Below are 22285 nucleotides of genomic sequence, written 5' to 3'. Positions count from 1 at the left end.
CTCCTTCAGTGCCCTGTTAGAGCTTCTTTTTATCTCTTGAGCCATCACTCAAAGAGCTATTAATTCTAGTCCAAGTAACAATGAAAAACAGTAATCAGTAGGGGCATAGTTAGGAGAGAGATGAAGGTAATACATCTAGCCAGAAAACAAGAACCCCATTTAATGAAAATTTTCGACAAATGGTTGCATTCCTCATTGGAACAAAACTAGAACTTTTTTTGGGAAAAAATATTTTTGTGGAAAAAAGCCAAGGGAGACCGACTGACCCATCCACATGAGTGTAGCCAATAGCCTTGTGATTAAGGCAGTCCCTGTTCTGATTTAGGCAGACATTTCTTGTTGGAAAATACTGATTTGTTGAAAATTTTTCAACCAGGTCTAGAAGATAATACATTTCCCTAAATTAACTGCAAGTGAATGGCATTTTAAAGACCACAAGAGGGTGCCAGAACCTAAGGAAAGACAAATGTTACTTGATACTATAAAGACTCTCAGTAAAAGATGCAGGTGAACCAGGTATTACAGATCTCAGTCAAATATTGGCAGCAAGGTGAAATGTGCAAGATATTGTTTAACACTGTTGGTTATTCTAGTTCTGTTATGCTTTGGGTGCTCATCATCCCACTCAGTCAGTCCCCTGTCCATCTCTATCCACATGAACTTGCTGTTATCTGTTTACTAGTGTCAATTATTGCCATCAGAAATAATGACTCATGTAACTGGGGCTCATCAAAAATACTTTCTTTAGTAGAACAAACTTGTTCCTCCATCATTGTAAGCTTTTTTCGGTTTTTCAAATATGGATGTCTAATGTCAGGATCCTAAGTCCGTATTTATTCAGTAGTGGAAAATCATGTCACTTATTTAGGTGCCTAAATATTGGCATAGGAAGCTAACGTCAGACACCCAGTTCTGACAATCTTGGCCTTTGTTTGTTAACTTATCCTGTGATCTTTATTAGGTCTTTGTCCCACATTTTGGGTTTTAGAAGGTTGACAGCTATGGACCTAATTTTTGAGAGGTGCTGCGCATTTACACCTACAACTGAAGTCAATGGGTTAATGCGGAGTCAGGTGCGGGGTTACTAATTGAGAGTGAAGTACTGATTTGAGTCAGGACACTGTACAGAGAAGCCGTGCAATCTTCCCCTTCATGCACAGAACTCTGACAACAAAACCTCTCTTCCCCCATGGTTCACTCTTGGTTCCCAGCTCTCCAGATGTACCTCTCTCCTGCAGCACTCGCTGCCATTCCATTCCTGAGCAGACTATAACTATGGGCAAGACTTTCAAAAGTACCTACAGAGCCTAAGCCCCAATTAAAATCAATGGGACTTTGGTTCCGAAGTCACTAAGGTGCTTTTCAAAATTTTACTTAAGGCTTCTCTACATGAGATGTTATCCTGCTCTAATTATACAGCTATAGCTAAATCACTATAGTTATACAGGTATATTTTGTCATGAGGACATACTTATTCTGCAATAAGAATGTTTTTTTTCTGATTTAGCTTCCAAAGTGACCTAAGATAGACTAGAAAAAGACCCTCTTATTCTGGAATAAGAGTGTCCACACAAGGAGTTATGCTGGTACATGTATAGTAGTTTAAATTCACATGCTGCCTTCTACCAGCATAAACTTCCCCATGTACACAAATGCTCAGTCTCCAAACACCCTAACGCCTCAAAAGTATTTAAACACCTAATTCCCATTAAAATAATTGGTTAGATACCTTTTGAGGATGTGGATGTTAGTCACTTTGCCCTATGCCAAAATGGAAGGTGCTTTGTCATCTACACTAACATCCTCCCAGACGAAATTCACTTTCACATTTGACTTAAGGCAACATTTTAACCTTGTTTTCAGAGTTATCTTAGCCCAATGAAATGTGCAGGAACAAATTATCCTGGGAGTGACTCCAGTACATGGAAATACACTAGGGATATACTGAGACTACATCTCTGCCACTGTCATTGGGGATAAACTTGATGTTGGGACAAGCGCAGATTTTTTTTTTTAAGTTGACAAAAGGTTAAAATGGGAAGTGCTTGAAAGCAGAGAGAGCGTTTTGAAGATATTTTATGGCAGCATGTGCTCCTCCCCCCATTGTTTTCAACCCACTCACAGCCATTTTCTACTCATTACATTGGCTTCTACCCTCTCCCTACAGAAGCTATGCTGCACGCATCAAGCGACCCTTCTCCGTGAAATATGATCCGTACACCCACAGCATTGAGCTCCTGGACAACTCGCAGAAGATCCACCACTCTCTGGAGAATGTGAGGGACGAGCTTCACTCCTTAATTGATGCACTGAATGTTATCAGTTAATATGAAAACAGTGTTCCTTCCCTTCCCTCTGCCACTGGGTGCTTCCTCCTTACATCATCACAGAGATGGCTGCTGCTCTGGCACTTTGTCACTGTGCTTTCAGCCAGGCCCTGGGCAATAGCTTCAACCCATTCTCTTAGGGTTTGTACTGCTGCCCACCACCACTGTATCTCCACAATCATTTAAAGAGGGGTGGTTGTATTTTGAGATGATCCAGTTTGAATGGAAGATGGAAGGGTTAAGGGCCTGATCCAAAGCCTACTGAAGTCACTGGGAATCTTCTTATTGTCTACAATGGGCTTTGGGTCAGTCCCCAATACAGTGTCACACTACAGTCATTATACATTAGCTGTGGGTCAGACTCAAGTGCAATTAATGGAATTAAGAGCACAAGAAGTCAGGATTCCATTACAAATATTGGACATCAGGGATTTTTCATTTAAGATCCCACAAGAAACATGATCATTTAATTAAAAAAAAAAATCCCAACAGTAGCTTCATGAAGAAGCAGCCGCCCTGTATTAAATCCCTTGTGAGGGCAAAAAGGCTTCTAAGTGAATCCTACCAGATCTAGGTCCTAGTTTGAGCTGAACTCCTAACCCAAATTAAACTTTTGAAACTGGACTGGGCTCTCTGGGCTGGAGTAAACTCCAAAAGCTAAAACAAGCTCCTGAGCTAAACTAAACTTCCAGGCTGGAACAAGCATCTGAGCCACACCAAACTTCCAAGTTGGGATGAGCTTCTGAGTGCTGTCAGACTCTCAGGTAGAAGTGAACTCCTGAGCTATATTAACCACAACCATCACCCCAGAACTGGAGCAGCCTTCTGACTAGACTGAATTCCCCATGTGGAGTGACCTTCTTGGGTCCAGTAGCCAGTTTTATAGACCCTTAGCCCCCACCCCTAATAGAGTCTGGCCAATCAGCCCCCTCCATCTTACCCAAAATGGAGTCTCACAGCTAGCAACAAACAGCCTTTTCTAGCTCCAAAGAAAACTCCACCAACATGTTAGCCCAAGCTATATATACACCTAAAATATATTTTCCCTAGGATAAAGATAATTAGAAGGAGGGCAGAAGAATCCAACTCTTAAGTGGAGCTCTGTTTTCATACCTCCCACTGGGACTCATTAAGGAGTTTTAATGCAAACACCACACATCACCCATTTAACCCATTCTCAGACTTACTCAGGGGGGGCCCTCCGGGCTCTGCCTGCTCAGTCACAGAGAGATAATAACCCCAAAGGATACACTAGCCTGTATTCTGCCATTCTACCAGTGAGAGAAGAAGGATTCCAAAAGGGAGGATTTTAATTATTTTACATTGTTCAAATACAAGAAACAACTAAATATATATAGTTACTGTAGCTCCATTGTCCCATTTCTCTCCCTTCCCAGCACGCAAGCAGGCTGAGTAAAGGGAACATCGAGTGGTCAAAGGTGCCTTAGCAAGAGTGTCTGATGCTTTGATTCAGCAAAGCGCTTAAGAACGTGCTTAACATTAAGCACATAGGTAATCCCATCAGTGGTAATCTTTGTATTGACTTCGGTTGTGTTGGATCACACCCATCATGAGATTGCTCAGGTGCTTAAAGTGAAGCATGTTCCTAAGTGCTCTGTGGGGTCGGGTCTGAAAGCTACAGTGCCATTTCCCCAGGCCTCATAGCATGTGGAGGTAGTTTGTATAAGAATGACCTGGAGAATGAAGGAGCAACTGGTCACTGTTTTAACTCTCCTTTAAATGAAGCATGCTGGGAGGAGTCGACCTGGGGCAGGGACGAGGGGGAAGATTCATCTGATTCAGCCTTTAGTTTATCCACTGATATTTGTGTATACTAACACCTCGATGAATGGTTCTCTCACCGTTGTTGCTGCTGCTGTGGATGGATCTGTCTGTCTGTGTAAAGAAAAACCATTTATTTTTCAGTTCAGAGTCATGCTGCTGCTCACATATTATTAATAATAAAGATTATATTTCTTGTCTAGCATCCTGGGTTTGGTTTCTGTGTCTTTTCTCATCTCCAAACCCAGATGTGGCCCCATGCTGGCAGGACACAAACACAAGAGAGGTCTGTTAAGGCAAAAGGTCTCCAACTTGTCCCTTATACAGAACGTTGACTTCGTGATCCATTGTGTCCTAGGGAACAGGCTTATTTGTTGCCTTCACAAAGTGTTATTAATTGCACAGTTACTGTGTAGCATTAGTGGAGATGTCTTTTTTTCTTACTAGTAACACCAAACAGAAGTTTGCTTCGGCCTTGTCTTCACTATCCTTTCCCCCTTCTTAAATGCCCCACTATTACCACCACAGGTTCAGTTCCAGTGGCGTTAGTAATGGTAGGAGTGGTAGCCTAACCAATGTGTCTCTTTGTCCATCTCTAGGGGTTAAACCATATGGGGTATGTCTACACAGCCAATGGCAGCAAGTCTCCCAATCCAGTCAACAGACTTGGGCTTGTGCTACTGCTCTAAAAAATAGCTGTATAGACAGACAGCATTTTGAAATTGCGGCTTACCCTGGAGCTCAGGCTCTGAAGCCCACCCCGCTTCCAGAGCTAGCCAGAGCCACAGCTTCAAAATGCCATCTGCACAGCTATTTTTAGAACATGAGCATGAGCCCAGGAGAGGTTTGTGAGTCTATTACTGCCTCAGCACTAATGGGGTTGGTCTTCTGGCTCAAACATTGGTGGCTTCTACTTTTAGATCCAGAAGTCCAGGGTTCAGTCCTTGAAGATGACTTCAGGATCATCTAGGGATGACCATGAACAGCCGAGGGATTGTCATTCCAAGTGCACTTGTATAGGAACCGACAACTGTAACACAAAGTGATTTTGATGGGAATAAAAAATGCATCTGCTGCTGCTGCAGTTTTACTCTCTACGTCTAGCCCTGCTCTGAGCAGAGATACAGACAAGCAGGTGGTTAACACAGCAACAGCTATCTACAGCACCGTGTACATTAGTGCCAACAGAGGAACCACAAGTAAAAGTGGGAAATTATATAGAAAGAAAAATGGCATGTATCTTGCTGAATCAGTTTGTTGAGTACGATAAACTTTGGATCAGGCCCAAATCACGGCACAAATCAGTGCAATGATATGGTTCGAGTTTTTCTGCAAGAGGATTTTGTCCTGAAAATATCTAAAATATTTCCTAGGAAATACTTTATTTTTAGCAAACAAAAAATGGTCCAAGTACTTTTTTTTTTTAAATAATGGTCTGTTTTTATTCTCCAGTGACAACTTTAAAAAAAAAATCATGACAGCTGGCTTTGCTGCTCCACAATGGCAATCTGTGACCTGAAGCACTGCCTAATGTGTGTCACGCTGCTGGTGTGGGTATGTGCGTGTATTCACATAAGCACGTGTGGACTGATTGGGATAAAATAAGAGCTGACCTGAACCATCAACCAAAATTCTAACCAAGCTCAATTTTTTTTTTTTGGAGAGGCTAAAAAAATGTTCTGGACTTTTCTTTATTAGGTTTCAATAGTCCAGCTCCTTTGCAGCTGGGTATTATTATGTTTGGGACTGTGCGCAAACGTCTGACAGAAAAGCTGGGCCTGCTGCTATTTCTGGCTTGGCCAAAAGCAGAAAGTATCAAATATCTCATGAAAATGCCTGATTGAGAGATTTTCAGCCCCATTTTGCTGACTAACTAGGTTTGGAGAGATCAAATAAGGATTCATAGTTAAAATATATATGAACTGACTACAGAACAGATGTCATGCTGATCTAGCATTGTTGAGTTCTCAACATACAACTGCCATTACAAACTAAGCAAACACATGACAATCATTATACAGCTTGTTTTGTAGACTTAGATTAATAAAATGAACTTTGGGGGCTGAATGCTCAAACCTGCACACCCTTATATATATATATATATATATATATAATATTTATTATATTTGTATCTATGCAAGGCAGGCATATATATATATATATATATATATATATATATATATATATACGCCTGCCTTGCATAGATACAAATTGGGATCTGTGCATGACCATGTCAATACGTGCACACAAATCCTGGCTTGCATATACTCACTGGGTATTGTACATGCACAAGTCATGTTTGTGCTCCACTGTGAATGGAGGAGTTTAGCTTTCAAAACCTAACTAGAGATGGATCCATCTCCCCCCACCAGCCAAAAAAACCAAACCCTGCCACTGAACAACCTAGAATTTTGAAGAGCTTGGATCCAGATCTAAATTTCCAGTGTCAAACCCTGGATCCAATTCATCTGAGAGTGCTGGTTCATCCAACCCTAACCCAACCTCCAAACCTTTAGAGGTTTGCCTCGCATTGACTGAGAGATGTGTACATACATTGCTATATAACACACTAGATTCAGCCAGAAGGATGCTGGAAGTGCTAATTAGGAATGAAACACAGGTGCTTTTTGAGATGTGAGTCAAAGGCTTGGCAGATTGGTGACTCAGAGTTAAGCAGGAACCATCTTAATTGACCTTGTTGGAGAAACAATGATGTAAGATCCATTTTTATCCTTGCTGTTAAACGCTCTTATCCTTTTATTATTTACGATGATTTACTGGTTTCAGAGTAGCAGCTGTGTTAGTCTGTATTCGCAAAAAGAAAAGGAGGACTTGTGGCACCTTAGAGACTAACAAATTTATTTGAGCATAAGCTTTCCATGTCTACATGCTTGGTAACTGAGCAATGAAATGATTTCAAAAATATTCTTATGGCCTGGGGAGTATTATATATCCTGTTCTGATGATCTGATGTAACAAACAATAACCCAAGAGAGAGAAAAATAGTGAGAAAGGCGAGTTGTTCATTTTTATTCCACTGAGGTCAGCCCTAAATAACTCTTCTGCCTCCCTTTGGGGGCACAGACAAAATAACAAGGACAACAATGTCAGAGCAAAGTACCGGGCCCCTTGATTTATAGCTAAGGCCAAACCACTAACGAACAGATTGGAGCTTTCTTTCTAAACATTGATAAGAACTGAGAGGAGGTAACTTTGAACTAATGGGAGCAGATCCTCAGCTGGAGTAAGTCGGGAGAGCCCCCACTGTTAGTGATATCCCAATGCCTCCAGTCACTTCCACACCACAGTGCAAGGAAGAGGGAGTCTGAAGCACCAAATGCAGGTTGCACACTGACAGCCCCTGTGAAAGGGACAGCTGAGAACCAGCTCTCCACTAATCATCTCCCTTAAGAACCTAGAGATTCATGTGCCTGTCTCCAGCCAAACCCCTCTCCAGCCTACCACTGGCTTAGTTTCTGTGGACCCTGTAATACTAAGGGTGCTTATCAGTGGGATTTACACCTTGTTGTCTAGGTACCTAATAAGCCAGTAGTCAAAATCTACCTACCAGTTACTGCTGTGCCTCTAAGCCTTAAGTACTCAAAACAATCCACTTATCCAGTGATTATTATTGGTATCTAACCCCAAGGGATTTGATAGATTTCCAAAATAATTCGGAATGTCCTAAAGACCCAGGTCTCAGAGTAGCAGCCATGTTAGTCTGTATTCGCAAAAAGAAAAGGAGTACTTGTGGCACCTTAGAGACTAACAAATTTATTTGAGCATAAGCTTTCGTGAGCTACAGCTCACTTCATTGGATGCATTCAGTGGAAAATACAGTGGGGAGATTTATATAGAGAGAGAACATGAAACAATGGGTGTTAGCATACACACTGTAAGGAGAGTGATCACTTAAGGTGAGCTATTACCAGCAGGACAGCGGCGGTGGGGGGTGAAGAAAACCTTTTTTACTGATAATCAAGGTGGGCCATTTCCAGCATTTGACAAGAACCTCTGAGGAACGGGGGGGTGAGGGGGGGGGTGGAATAACATGGGGAAATAGTTTTACTTTGTGTAATGACCCATCCACTCCAGGTCTCTCTCTTTGTATACACACACACACACACACACACACACACACACACACACACACACGAGAGAATTAACTCTTGTGTAACCTCATAATGCTTCACAGGGCCGGGGCTATTCAAGAGTTAAGTGTAATTGATGATACAGAAAGTTACGGATAAACTAAACTAATTCCAGGCACGAGCCTCAAAACAGCAGCCACCCCTTCCTGTGCCTCAATTTCCCAATCTGTAAAATGGGGATGAATAATGTCCCTGACCCTTTTTTATAAAGTGCTTTGAGATCTGCTGATGAAAACGATCAGAACTAGATTTTATTAAGAAATCCTGTCGGCACAATGGCCTTTAAGTCATACTGACTTATTTTCAATAAGAAATACTAAATTTGATGTTAAGCTTCACTTAAACTACAAACCTCCTAGATGATCCAGTCTTCCATCACGAACAACACAATCTTCTACTTTATTGCTTTAGAAAGAAGTACATGTGGAGAAGCTTAATCAAAGAAGGAAGTGAGGATACAAAGCAGAAGCATTGGAGCACCCAGGGATGTGAAAAGGGATGAAGGAATTGGGCCAATTGTTTCCTCCCTGCTACAATGTCATCGCTGGATGAAGGAATTGTAGTAAGAGCTGGAATCAAGACGCCATGTGTTGTGTATAGCAACAACTTTATTAAGCCTTCTGCCTTATGAACAATGCTATGTATTCTTAGGTACCAGTATATGATACTCCTTATATTCATTAGCTACCGATCCATATATACAGATATATCTCCTTTCTCTAGCAATCTTGTAGCAGATCAAATCTGATGGTAGAGTCTTATACAAAACCCAGGGGAAAAGTCTCGTTGACTGTTCTGGGTTTTGAATCAGGCCCTCCATTTTATACTATTGCACCATTGCTGTGGATGGCGCCCTATGAACAAAGAACAAGACAAAGTTCCCTACCCAGAGGAGCTTGGAAAGTTGTGAAATCCAGTCTGGTAGCAACATTGCTTCTCTGGCCTCATAGCTGGAGGAAAGATCAGGTCAGCCCATAAGAGGTGTGCCCGGCTGACAGCCTAGATTAGTTTCTAGAAACCAGCTGGATTGCTTTTATCCCAGAGAAGAGTGGAGTGAAGTCCTTGTTAGCTTGCACAATGTCCCTTTGGATGCAACGATATCTCTCATTGTACGGCTTCAGATAAGCCTTTATTGCTCACCACCACTGCTCTCCAGCTCTGGGCCTCCATCTCTTCTATACAGGCAGAGATTCCCTGACACACCTGCAGGTTGAAGCTACATCCCTCGTCTGATACCATGGGTTTTTAATTCCTAGATTTAAATCCCCTTCTTGCTGCCAACTCACCCAGCATTTCCACCGCAGATCCCTCATGTCCTTGATCACTTTGTTATTGTGTGTAATGCAGTAGCACACTGCAGCTCCATTGTACAATGTGCTGAGGATTTAATATGAGCAATAGGGAGTTAATCAAACACATAGTGAGAAACATCCCAGGAGCGTTCAGTCTAATGGAACACAGGATTGGAGAGGAGAGGTGAAACAACTTCCCCTCTCTGTTGTGTGACCTTGGGAACAAACCCTATGTCTCCTGACTCCTAGTCCAGTGCCCCCTCAAGACTACATTACATCCTCATCTCCTCTTTTGATTATGCCGAGCATAAGGATTTAGTATGAGGGAACAGCACATGCAGAATGACACAGAATATGGATGCTGGGTGGCATTGTGAATTGATGGACTGGCTTTTCACTGTTGGGCTCCCGGAAGCTCTGTTTTCCCACCACAGATACAAAGCAGCTGCCACTGACAGCAAGGGGATTTACTTGCATACTGCAGCTAGAGAAACAGACCCCTGGCTTCAGATCCAGATTAGATCTCCGTTATGAGTTGCCTTATGTCCTTTGCTAAGTGGACAGCATAAAAGCTGCTACACAACACTTCAGATCTTTATGAACACTTTGAGAGGCCCTGTTGCTGCTGGATCAGGAAGAAGATGCATTGGCAGAAAGGTATGGGGAAAGTTCAAAGAGTGCTCACATGCATTATGCCTAGCTCAGCTACTATTGGTTTAATATGCAATGAATTCACCCACAATTGAAAGAAAGAAGAAGATGACGACAACAACAGGTGATCCGTAGAAGGAATGAGTCCATGGTCTCTGCCCCATTTCCAATAAGAAAGGTGTCCATATAACAAAAACCATAATCACAGCTGACAGAGCAACTGACTAATCAGCCTGCCAAGGACTGAACTTCTGTACCTGTTTGATGGAGAAAGGGCTTCAGTTTTTACTGCTGATCCATATCCTTTCACAAGCACTTAAATCCAAACTGAGAGCAGATGGGTAACAGTTGGACATAGTTAAACAGCAGCGTAGTAAGATCAGGCTGGTGAGCGAGCTGACAGTGGCATGAGGACAGGACAGCCCTAGCAGTGAACGGTGAACACAATACAAGTGAGGCAGCTAAAGCTCGGGGTGTGACTTGTGGTACCAATTGGTTTATTCACCGAGAACTTGTTCACCTCTGAATTTGACCTTTGGTTTCAGTAGAACTTGCACAAACTTGTAATCGTTAACCAGTTCCCCCATAATAGTCCTGTTATTTTTCAGGACAGCGTTCAAAAATGCTAGACATCTACTGTAGTAAAGGATTTATTGTGCTGGCAACAGACTGTAAAACCTGATTACACGACGCTGAGGATTGCCTAAGCCAAGTTCCCATTGATATAAGCTCTTAGGGTCGGGGGAGGCACAAGTCTTGCTGGAAGATATCAGCTCTGGGCGTGACTTGAAACTATGTCACACAGGGCAGAAGTCATGAGCAGTTCAACAACCCTTCTCAACCCCCCACAGTATGTCCTTCTGTCCAAATGACCAGAGGATGGGGCAGTGCAAGAGGTTTGAACAGTCTTCAAATCTGGTCTAAAAATCAAAGAAATATTTATGACATTGGCCCGTTTCCATCTAATCAAGTGACAATCCAGGGGTAGGTGCACCCCACAATGAAACTGACTGAGCTGGTTGAGATTTTTCATACATTTTTTCATTGAAAGGTGGCCTTCTTTCAAAAGCTCAACTCTTTGCAAAAATTTGTCTTCATTGACACTGTCCTCATTGCACAAAATTTTCCAGAATGTTTTTATCAATATTTTATTGAAATTTATATCAGAATCATTGTTGATATTTTTCATTCACTGAAAGCCCATGTTTGAAATTAAATATAATTGATAATGATTTTCTGACACCCCCCCAAAAAAAATCGTAGAAAGTTTTCACAAGAAGTGGAAAATGGGTCTATTTTGAACCCTGAAACAACTTCAAAATTTTGAATTTTTCCCCAAATCATTTTCCCACCATCTCTAAAAATTGAGCTGTCTGCAGAAATGGAAAATGAATTGAACAAAAGATAACACTCCAATAGTCCTAGTAAGTGCTCTCAACCACTCAAACTATGGCAAACTTACGGGAATTACTGTCTGGACAGGTGCAGTTTGGCTGTTCTTTTCCACAGCTAGCTGCTATTTTTTTTTTAAAAGATCAACGCCATAATAGACCTCCTGCATGCATGCTACAGAAAAAGATGAGATTTTCAAATCTGCCTAAGGGATTTGGATATCCAGAATTAATGGGAACTATAGATGGAGGGATAGGCCTATGGCCAAAGTCCATTTAATCACAAAACAAAATTGGTTTTGGGTGCCATTGGAAGCAGTGCTTCAGACATCCAAGCAAGGCCCATAAATGAAAGGACAAGACTAAGACAGCTGGAATAGCAGGTGAATCAATGTCATATGGGCCACATCCTTGGCTGGTGTAAATCAGAAGAGCTGTATTGACTTCTCTGGAGCCACGTCAGTTTACAACAGCTGAGGATGCTTCCCAAAATGTACAAAGTGTCACAAGCCCTTGATCCAGAGCAGGCTCCTCTTGGAAGCAGAGCATTTGGCCTGCTAGGTTAGGCAAATTTGCTGCCCTCCAGCTCTAAAGTGTAGCCAGCGGGCAGCAGCAGCCCCCTGCATGCATGATTCAAGTGGCTGCAAAGGTTGCTTCGTATAGGTGAATAGGAGCGAGGATAGTTACTGGGACATACTGATTCCTAGGTAATGGGGCTTGCATTCAGACTTTTCTGGGAAGGATCAGGATGCTGAAAGGGTCCTGCTTATCAAAGCTCATTTTAAAACCTCCAGAGTTTGCAATAGATGTGAAGATGGAGGCTTTAAACAAAGAGATCCGGGTCTCTTCTCTGCAGCAATCTGCCACGGGCACCCAGAGAGTTTATGATCCGGCCTTCCTACCATGATGCATTTGATGCTTAATAGCTGTCACTCGTGATTAAACTGACAAAGAGCAGGGTTGAGAGCAGACATCCTTTCAGGGTGCCTTTGTTCAAGGCACACTGTTCTAAGGTGTGGAATAGAGAAGAGGAATAGGAGATATAAACAAAAGTCTAAGCCAATATTTAGTGGCATAGCAGAGACTCATTGAACACTCCTATTCTTAGTCAAAAAGGGAACACTAAGGCAACAGATATTTTAGAAATGTGTTTCCTATTTAGCAGCTCTTGTCATTAACCTGTGGAACTCATTGCCTCAATAATATCCTATAGCAATCAGTTTAGTAAACTATTGTTCTTCAAGAGCCTAAGATGTGCAGTATATTGATAGGGTACACTTAGTCATATTGCAGGAGGGGGAACTAAAAACATGTAACTTGTAACGGGACTTGTGCTCCTAAGTCATTTATGTGTTTTTGCCAATGCCACCCATAATGTCAGAAGCTTAACAGGCTGTGGGATTCATTACTTTGGATCAGTACATTGGGGGAGATTGCCAACGACACAGAGATGTGGTAGGCACCCAGTTTCTATTTACAGCTTTGAAAATCTCCTGAACATTATATCTCAGTTTTGTGATTTAGGCAGCACTTACTCTAGGAAGCAGGTAATTCCCTGTCATAGCCCACTGGAAAATAGGCCTGATTAATTGAATTCACTGTACTCAGATCTTCTTGGCACCCGAGCTCCTATGCCTGAATATGCTGCCAGGAGATCCAGTAGTGAATCAAAAGTTTTTTGGGGGTAATGGCGGGGGGGAAGGGGTGTTGGTGGGGATAATGTTACATATTGTGCAGAGATCCTATTAACTTGTTTGAATGTCATGACTTAGCATATTAGCATGAGAGAGAGAGAGAGAGAGAGAGAGAGAGAGCGCATATATAGCAGAGGACATGACTAATAACCTTATCTTAGGTCTATGTGGGTAAATAAATCCCCTCTCCATCCATGTATCAGAGGTTTGCCACTTTTCACAAGACTTTCTGCTCACAGAGTCATTTAGCAAACACATGATACTATATTCTCTAAAAACATGAAGATGCCAAACAGAAGTTATTACTTAGGGAGCACTGATAGCAGAGGAAGACATGATCCCTTACCTAAGGACTTTAGGTCATTAATTTAGGTAATTTAGACTGATTCAGCTCTCATCATTTTTTACATTGGTCTGACTCTACTCATTTCAAAGGAATTCTGATTTATACAGGTATAAGAGGACAATCGGGCCCTTAATTTCTAGATTAAACAGGCAAGAGAGTTAAGAGATATAAGGTCCTGAATTTCAGAGTGTCGAGTGCCTGTAACTCCAGTGAATAGTGTAACAGGATACCAGAAGATGGTCCAATCCCAGGAGTCCAGATTTTTAAATGCATTTCTTTTGCTGTGTGTCTTTGCAGAAAAAGTGTGTTTTGAAGAGGGTGGCACAAGTGGATTGGAAGCAGCAGGCAGGAGAGCAGGAGGAAATGAGCTCAGAGATGTACAATAGATGAAGTCATATTGTGAGGGTGAGTCAAGAAGCTGCAACCTGGTAGATTACAGCAGTGTAGACCTACATAATATGATGTTTTCTTTCTCTCTTTGATGAGCAGTGAAATAATTAAATGTGTTGACATTTTAAAGTATCATTGTTGGCATCTGGCTAGCACCCATTGACATGAACAGAGCATCTCACACCTCAGAGCTATTGTTTCAGGCTCTCTGCAAACATCTCTACAGCGGTTACACTCACTTCATGTTCTGAAGGTTTTCTTCTCAACCATACCAGCTAGAAACTGGAGAACAATAGGGAGTTCCACCCACACCCCACACTTTGGGAAACAATGGGCAAGAGCAAATCAATAAAGTGGTCAGTGACAAGGAGCGTGTTGTGATCATGATCATGGATGATTTAATTGGGGATTGGTCCTGCTTTGAGCAAGAGCTTGGACTAGATGACCTTCTGAGGTCTCTTCCAACCCTGATATTCTAGGATTCTATGAGCAGATAGTTAGAAAGAAGGGTGCTTTTAGCAGCATAATTCTGTATCGAGTGGAGGGGAGTAAGATGAGTTTCAGGAGGGCTAGAGGAAGAAGAAGCTACTGAAGACAAAAATAAGATATGATCCAAGTTGTGGTTTTGGAAATACATAGGGAGTTTCTGCTGATGTCTGGTAGCTTTCCTGCATGTGAGCTGGTTGCACTTGAACCTATAACTGCTTCTGGAATCATATAGATTTCCCTAGGATGTTCCTTCAGTCTCTCTTTTGTTCATTCTCACCCAGCCTGCATTCTAGCATGAATCAAACAACTACTCCTCATGCTTTTTATCTTTCATAATTCCCTTTATTGCTGTGCAATAGAGACACAAAGGTAATAAACCTCTTAAGAGGAGCGGAGATGTCCACCTGTTTTATTTCCCCTATTGATTTTGTATCATTTGGATACCTGTACGGAAGTGCAAAATAATAATAATATAAAAAAACCCCACACCCTGTCTGCAGTATGTAGTTTTATATAGCACCTTTTTATGCTACAAGTGCTTTCCAGAGTAACATAGCATCTGGACAGGCAAACATAGCAGCCATTATGCACTCAGCATTCAATATGAACTCCTAAAAAACTGGAACGACAGCAACCTCCCATGTATTCTGAGGAGAGAGAGACATAATTCCGCAGTTAGCTCCCTATATTCTGAAGCATATTAGTAGAAATTCTATGGCATCTTATGGTGAATTTATTTTTTTGTTTTGTTTTTATGATTATGAATAATTCAATCAGTACAGTAGCCCCTCTGTTATTCATTCTGATATTTAATTCTATTTATTTTACTCTCTCCTCACATTATAATATGCTACATGGTATCATTAGGATGCAGAATTAACACACTAATAATATAAATAGGGGTAGCACCCACCTCTCCAAGCTATTCCTTCTGATTGTCTGCAGACATCAGGGCAACAGTTTACATTTGGGTCACAGTTTTAAACTTTCCACTGGAACCCTGAAGGCAAGGAACCTAATTTGTAAAAGATTCCAAGGTCAGAAAAGACAATTGGGATAATTGGTTTGACCTCCTGTAAAACACAGGCCATAGAATTTCCCCGAAATAATTCCCAGAGCATCTTTCGGAAAAACATCCAATCCTGATTTAAAAATTGCCAGCAATGGAGTAGAATTCTGCAGAAAATCATATGGCAGCAGAATCATGGAGTATACAAACCCCATGAAGGTTAAAACTTGTTTCATTCAGACAGGTGGATGGGCAGTATTAGTGAGGACTTGGATAATAAATAATATCCTGATTTCAGTTTAACCCCACCCCTACCCCTGCATATGGCAGGAGCCTGAATTTCAGTAGCCCACCATAGATAATTACCTTGAAGGATATGTCTACATTACAAATTTAGCTCAACCTTGATTCACAAACAAAAGAGCTTATAAGCAAGGAAAATTTGAGAGATTAAGACTATTCTCATGCTTTTGTAGCCAGAGGCAGTTCCTTGCTCAACACTGCTGCAGTTTACATTTCTGTTTATTCCCACCATCCCCACAACTCATTAAACAGCCCTGCTTGTTCACCATCCACCAAGGGCCTTGGAATTTCATTCTGCCTCTCAGTCTTACATTTAAAAAAGAAAAAAAAATCAGATAGTGATCGTGAGATCTTTGAGCTAGCATGAGAAAATGTGACCTCATTGCAAAATAACAGTCCGCTCTAGGCCACTAAGCATGGTAGTTGCCTGGACTACTGTAACAAGCAACACACACTTGAGGGGGTTTGTGTCTGGATGGGGGAGTGAGTTAATGGGAACAATTAAGCTAGACTTAAAGATGAATCTCTAATGAGGAGAAGTCTCAGCTGTACCCCCTATGTAGTCCTGCGTTGTAAAGGTCACATACAAGCCTAGGGCCCGTTCTGGAACCCACAGCCTTCTGACCTAGAGGTGAGAGCGTGAAGCCATCCTTCCTAGTCCATCTGTAGGACAGAGCTTGTTGCATGTTATTTTATTTTTTGACAGCTCTTTTCTCCATTGAAAATGCTGTTTAATTGAAGCCAAAATGTTTCATGAAAACATGTCAGTTTCAAGGAAATTTTCATCAGGAACGTCTCCAGGTCCAAGATACAATTTCTAGTGTGTGTGTGTGTGTGTGTGTGTGAGTGAGAGATATAGATATCCTTCCCTCTAATGAAGTGTTTTTTTCCTCTTTAACACCTGGCTATAGCACAGTCTCATCAACAGCTTGGCCTATTGTCAGTTACTCAGTGGGCTGAAATTAACCTAACATATTAACATGTTTGCTTTTCTCTAATTTTACACTTCAGAAACAGCTGTTGAGACTGGCAGCCACTTGGCCCCCTCAATCCCAGCAGTGTCTATTGCCCAGCATTAGTGTAATCATTAGCGCTTTAATGGCAGCATTATCTCCTGCTAAAAGGGTCACCACAACTCAAGGCAGAGCTTCTGCAAAGCGAAAACAGGCTCAGGTGAAATGAGATGGAAACTGCAAACTGTTGCTTCTATCTTAACCCTCCTAAAGACCCTGTTGACACTGTGCAGGGAGGACTTAATGTGCCTAGGCTGCAAAAATTTTGGCCAGGGCGTTGCTGAGAAGGTGGAGCTCTGATTAACTCCTGCCTTGATCGGACAAATGCAAAAGGATATAAATGCAGCAAAAGGAGGATAGGGGAGTCATTATAAAGCAACTCTTGCCTCTCCAAGCAGATCTCACTTCTTCTTCTCTTGCTACCACCTAGATAGGTAAGTCCATTTTCACCTCTATCCCGATCATCTCAGCCTCAATCTGTGTTTGTTTTTCAATCCCTTTTCTTAGGGGAATGTAGTGCCAGTGACAGGTGTTGGCTTGGCAGCTCTGGCAAATGATGTCAGCTATCTGCAGCATTGGCACAGCTTGGGGAATCAAAATTTCCCACACTGCCCTGCCCAAGAGCTTCAGACTTGACACAAATGGGTTACCTATCCACATCCAGTCAGTCTGTGTGCTCTCTCTGCTAGGACAGCAAACAAGGGTGCGAGTGAGTTTCCACAGCAATGGTGGTTTTGTGATGCTCATAGCCCAGGTGAGCACTGCAAGTGGGAAGAGGTGATGGCTGAGGCTCAACAGTGAAAGTCCATCTTGAGTGTTTTTCCCCACAAAATATTTATTGCCAGGAGCAACCTGCTAGAAGGGGGAGAAACGCACCAGGCTAAAATTAAAAAAGCCCAGCTCCTTATAATTGGGCATTGAGGGCTGCCTCCTTATCCAGGCCATGGCTGAAATGCATTGGTAGGATAGGTAGGGAAGCTGGCACTGCTATGACACAAGCAGAAGCTGCCTGATCAGGTCTGTTTCATCCCTTTCTGTGCACCCTGGGATTAACATGGCAGATGACTGCAGCATTCCGTTCAAAAGACTATAGCCCAGGTCCTGGTGTGTGGTGTAGCCATCCCCAAACTAGCACCACATGACTAACATAACTGGCCATAGAAGGGTCATCCTGTTGTAGGGAGGGTCCTCAGCTGCTGCAGAGATGCTGTTGTGGCTCCTACAGCACAACCCCTCTCCCCACCAGCGCTGGTGTAGGGAACATGACTGGGGTTTCCATGTGTCCCACTGAGCCCTGTCTGCTTTGCGGCCCCAGGATTTGGGGCGATCATAGGCTATCTTTGCATTCTTTCCCCTGAGGCGCCGAGCTGCAGCTGATGTGCAGGAGTGAAGAGCAGTTCTCTGTTATTTCATACTCAGGCACTTAGGGTCCAGTCATGGTCTTTGGGGGAAGAAGCCAGGGGCCGATAAATTAGACATGAGTAATTTTCTACTTGACTGGGTTCCATATGGACTGGCTACAAGCTGTTTTTTAACAAGTATTATTATTATTAATGTAATATCACATGGGAGGCACCAAAGTTTCCCTGCAACTGGGATTCATAAAGCACCCTCTCACCCATGCTTCTGTGGGATTGTTAGAGGGGGCCCTTCCATCATCTTGCATTGACTCTCTTGCCAAAGGAATTAAAGGGTTTAAGATGCACGATGATGCAAGTCTCCTATTAAACTCTCTCCTACCCACCCTCCCTGTCTCTGCCTCCTTCTCCAGCTCCCTCCCTTTCTGTAGCTTTCCAGGTCTCACCCCTCTCGTCATGGCTCTCTGGATCCAATCACTGCCTCTCCTGGCCCTCCTTGCTCTGTCCGGCCCCACGATCAGCCATGCTGCTGCCAACCAGCATCTCTGCGGCTCACACCTAGTGGAGGCCCTCTATCTGGTGTGCGGAGAACGGGGCTTCTTCTACTCTCCCAAAGCCCGACGGGACCTAGAGCAGCCCCTAGGTAAGTCAATTCTTTCCAGCCATCCCAATGGCCTCCCCTGCAGCTCACATCTGCTTCTTCCCCTTTGGAAACTACTTCTTTATGCAGGAACTTGCAGGCCCTTTATAGATGGGTAGGAAGCCTATTGCTGAATCATAGCGAGAAGATGCTTCTCCATCACAGGGTGGCCGGTGAGGAAAGGGGAAGTCTGTATGGCAAGAGTTGGCAGGGAGAAAACTAGGGCACAGCATGTCTTGATCGTGCCATCTGTCCTTCAGGGCATGCTATTGAAATGTTAGCAGCCCTCTTCTCTTTAATGGGGAGACAATGTATGAAGCAAAGAAATGATGCTAATTATTATTAATTTGTTCTGTGGTAGAGCCTAGCAATCCCAGTCATGTACCTGGACCCCATTATACAAACACTGGAAAAATCGTATTTTAAATGAAGTCTTTTTTTTAAACGCAAAGGCTGGCTGGCTGGTCCTGCAATAAAGCAACATGCTGCCATGCTATAGGAATGATCACTGAAGGCTCACACTTGTCTCCTCCCTTGGAAAGCAGGGGCTGGGAATGGTGCCATTCCCAGCTCCTGATAGGCTCACAAAGCACTTCATGCTGCCAAATGGCTGCCATTGAAGTGGTATTGATAGGCACCATGGCTCTTCTCAACCAGTTGGCTGAGCACAGGACGTTTGAAGGAAGGACAAGGCTTGTCTACATGGTAGCCCAAGATTTCAGGTGCATTCCAAGGGAAAGAGGGGCTTCTCCATGTAAAAATGTCATGAAATCAGGAGCTCACTTGGGCGCCAGTGGCACTGTAGCATCTGCTTGACTGAGGTGCAGAGTGAATGGGCTTGTTTCCAAGCTATTCTGTCTGACAGTAAAAGGACTGGCTGGAAAATTTCAATTGAACAGAAAGCCCCTTTGTGCTAGGAGCTTTTCAAACATAAAACAGAGCCCCAGAGAACTTCTAACCAAAGACAAACAAAGGGGAAAGTGATGCAATAATGGAAAAGGTCACAATTTTTCTATCTAAACTTTTGTAGTTGTACAATTGCTTTTTTTCCCCCTTCCAAGCAAAAAAATTCATTTCATTTGAAGTTTTCCATGTTTTTAATTGAGAAATTTTCAGTTCATCAAAAATCTGGAAAAATGTGTTGAAAATTTTTGTAAAAGTCCTCCATTTCCCCCCCAAAACTTTTCACCAAACATAAATAGGTACCATGTTTCAGTCATCCTTAGGCTACATGCAACCACTGAAGAGGAAAAGGCTATTCAAGATCCAAGAGGCAGCACATCCAACCTCACAACTAACGCTTGCCCACAATCTCTTGGGTAATGCAGACTTACAAGATGGGTACCCTGAGACATTTGCATTCCAGCCTAACTCACCTCCATGTAACAGAGCAGCACATTTTACAATAATCTATTACCAGCCAGACACCTCATTTAGCTCAGAAGATCTTTCTCCATCTCTACAAGTCCCCCATAATAATTCTACACCCTCTTCCTTTTAGTATTACCAATACCCATCTAATGAATTACAGAACCTGGTTGGAACATGAAATACAGGAAGCATGACCAGATTGCAAGTGTGAAAAATGGAGACGCTTCATTTTTTTCCAGGGAGCAGGATATAGTTGCGTATATAAGACAAAGCCCCTAATATCGGGACAGTCCTAATAACACTGGGACATCTGATCACCCTAAATACAGGGTCTCTATATGCTACAATATTAATAAAGGGAAAATAAATTCAGTTTTCCCCTATTTTCCAATCAGCTCTATACGGGAAATACTGATCACTATAAAGAGATACCCCAGCTGAGATAAAACAGCCAAAGGTAATTCTTTATATAATTCCACAAGGTTTTCTTCTTTTTCCTGGCAGTGAATGGCCATCTGCAGAATGCGGTGGAAGAACTGCCATTCCAACAACAGGAATACCAGCAAGAGAAGAGGGGAATTGTTGAGCAATGTTGCCATAGCACCTGCTCCTTGTACCAGCTGGAAAACTACTGCAATTAGAGGAGTCAAAAATGGAGGGGGGTGTGTGTGTGTGTGTGTGTGTGTGTGTGAGAAAGAGAGAGGCACTTTTGGTATTGCACCTTTAAAGCAATTGAATAAAAACACTGTGAATCTACTCCAGGAACTGTGGAATTCATTATGTGTTTGCCTCTGGAGCCTACTCTGTGTTTGTTTCAGGAATCCAGAGTCTGAAAAGTCCTTTGCAGTCTGATAGGCCTGTATTAAAGGGATCAGAAAGGAGTGGAGTCACCCATCATGTACTAATGTCTTTACCCAACTCGGAAGACTTCTTGTGAATCTTAAAAGTCCTACAAGCAAAGAACGCAATGCTGAACTGGGCACGTCAGGGTTAGTAGTAGAAACTACCACTGGTGACTTAATGATGGGTGGTAAAAGGGGATTTAAGATGAAGCATGTCTTGCCAGCAATTTATTCTCATACCATATCCATCAACACTTGATACTGACCAACATTCTGTAGGTCCGTGGTCCAAATATAGAAGGGTTGCTGGGAAAAGGGAACTCCTTCAGATAGCAGAAGACAGCAGGGCTCAGGCTGATATAAGCAAAGAGTGGAGTCATCTTTTAACTATAACTGGTTAAATTAATCATTATGAACAACTGATTAAGTGAATCTAGCCCTCTTTCTGTTGGCGAATTGCCAACAAATAGGTCATGGTTTTTAAAAATGTTTGTTTCTCAACAGTTTTTAACAAATAGTTGATAGAAAGCTAATTTCTGTGAAAGAAGTTTCCCCCAAGCCATTTGTTGTATTATGAATATGCGGTATTCAAAATTTGTTGTTTGAGCTGTGCTCCATATGGAACATGGAATTGTTTCTGTTCCTTGCTGGGATTTCCCTGACCCTTGTAACATACTGCCCCTTCCACTCAAAACAAGTTGTTGCCTCACAACATGAATTTCATTTCTTGATTAATCTGATCTCAGCTGCAGCCCTGAAAGGCACCTACACCAGACTGCCTCGGTTCAATAAAACAAAAAAGGTTACAGAGATTCAACTGCTGTATGCTTGGGAGACCATTCCCATCTTATTTTTGCACCCAGGGTGTTTAACTTTATCTTCCTTTTTCATGGGGCGACACTGCATTCCCCTCTGTGCTAAACACCCCGCTCCATCACTGAAACTAGCTATGGGAATACCCTCTTACCAAGAGAAACAAGTGGGCGAGGTAATTTCTTTTATTGGACCAACTTCTGTTGGTGAGAGAGACACACTTTATAAAGGACATTTAAGTCCACTGAGTGAAAAGCAAGCACCTCACGGTGGCTGCATCCATTTTATTCCTTCCTGTATCTCCACTGAACTTTTGTTTGTTTGCAGGAAAAGAAACCCAATTCTTTCCTTTTGGAGGCAAATTTTGATAATTTCACTTGGAGCTCAATAGATGAGGGAAGCTACTGAGACATATTAGTATGA

General features: G+C 42.4%; 2 protein-coding genes across 2 annotated transcripts in view; both read left to right on the top strand.

Moving 5' to 3' along the window:
* The window catches only part of TH (tyrosine hydroxylase), a 33059-nt gene extending 28745 nt beyond the window's left edge, over positions 1-4314 (top strand). The window contains exon 13 of the mRNA XM_038405855.2: positions 2168-4314. Within this exon, the coding sequence (XP_038261783.1) occupies positions 2168-2327 (160 nt within the window). The 3' untranslated portion in view covers positions 2328-4314. The remainder of the gene's footprint in view (positions 1-2167) is intronic.
* A 12167-nt stretch (positions 4315-16481) lies between these two features.
* On the top strand, positions 16482-20963 carry LOC119857525 (insulin-like). Its single transcript, XM_043516568.1, has 3 exons — positions 16482-17272; positions 18628-18839; positions 20712-20963. Exons 2-3 carry the CDS (start codon positions 18653-18655, stop codon positions 20846-20848), a joined length of 324 nt encoding a protein of 107 aa, XP_043372503.1. The 5' UTR covers positions 16482-17272; positions 18628-18652; the 3' UTR covers positions 20849-20963.
* Positions 20964-22285: the final 1322 nt, after the last annotated feature.

The sequence above is a fragment of the Dermochelys coriacea genome, chromosome 6 (genome assembly GCF_009764565.3).
Source record: "Dermochelys coriacea isolate rDerCor1 chromosome 6, rDerCor1.pri.v4, whole genome shotgun sequence".
Taxonomy (NCBI): domain Eukaryota; kingdom Metazoa; phylum Chordata; order Testudines; family Dermochelyidae; genus Dermochelys; species Dermochelys coriacea.
The sequence above is the reverse complement of the archived record's forward strand: the minus strand, read 5'-3'. Positions and strand labels throughout refer to the sequence as shown.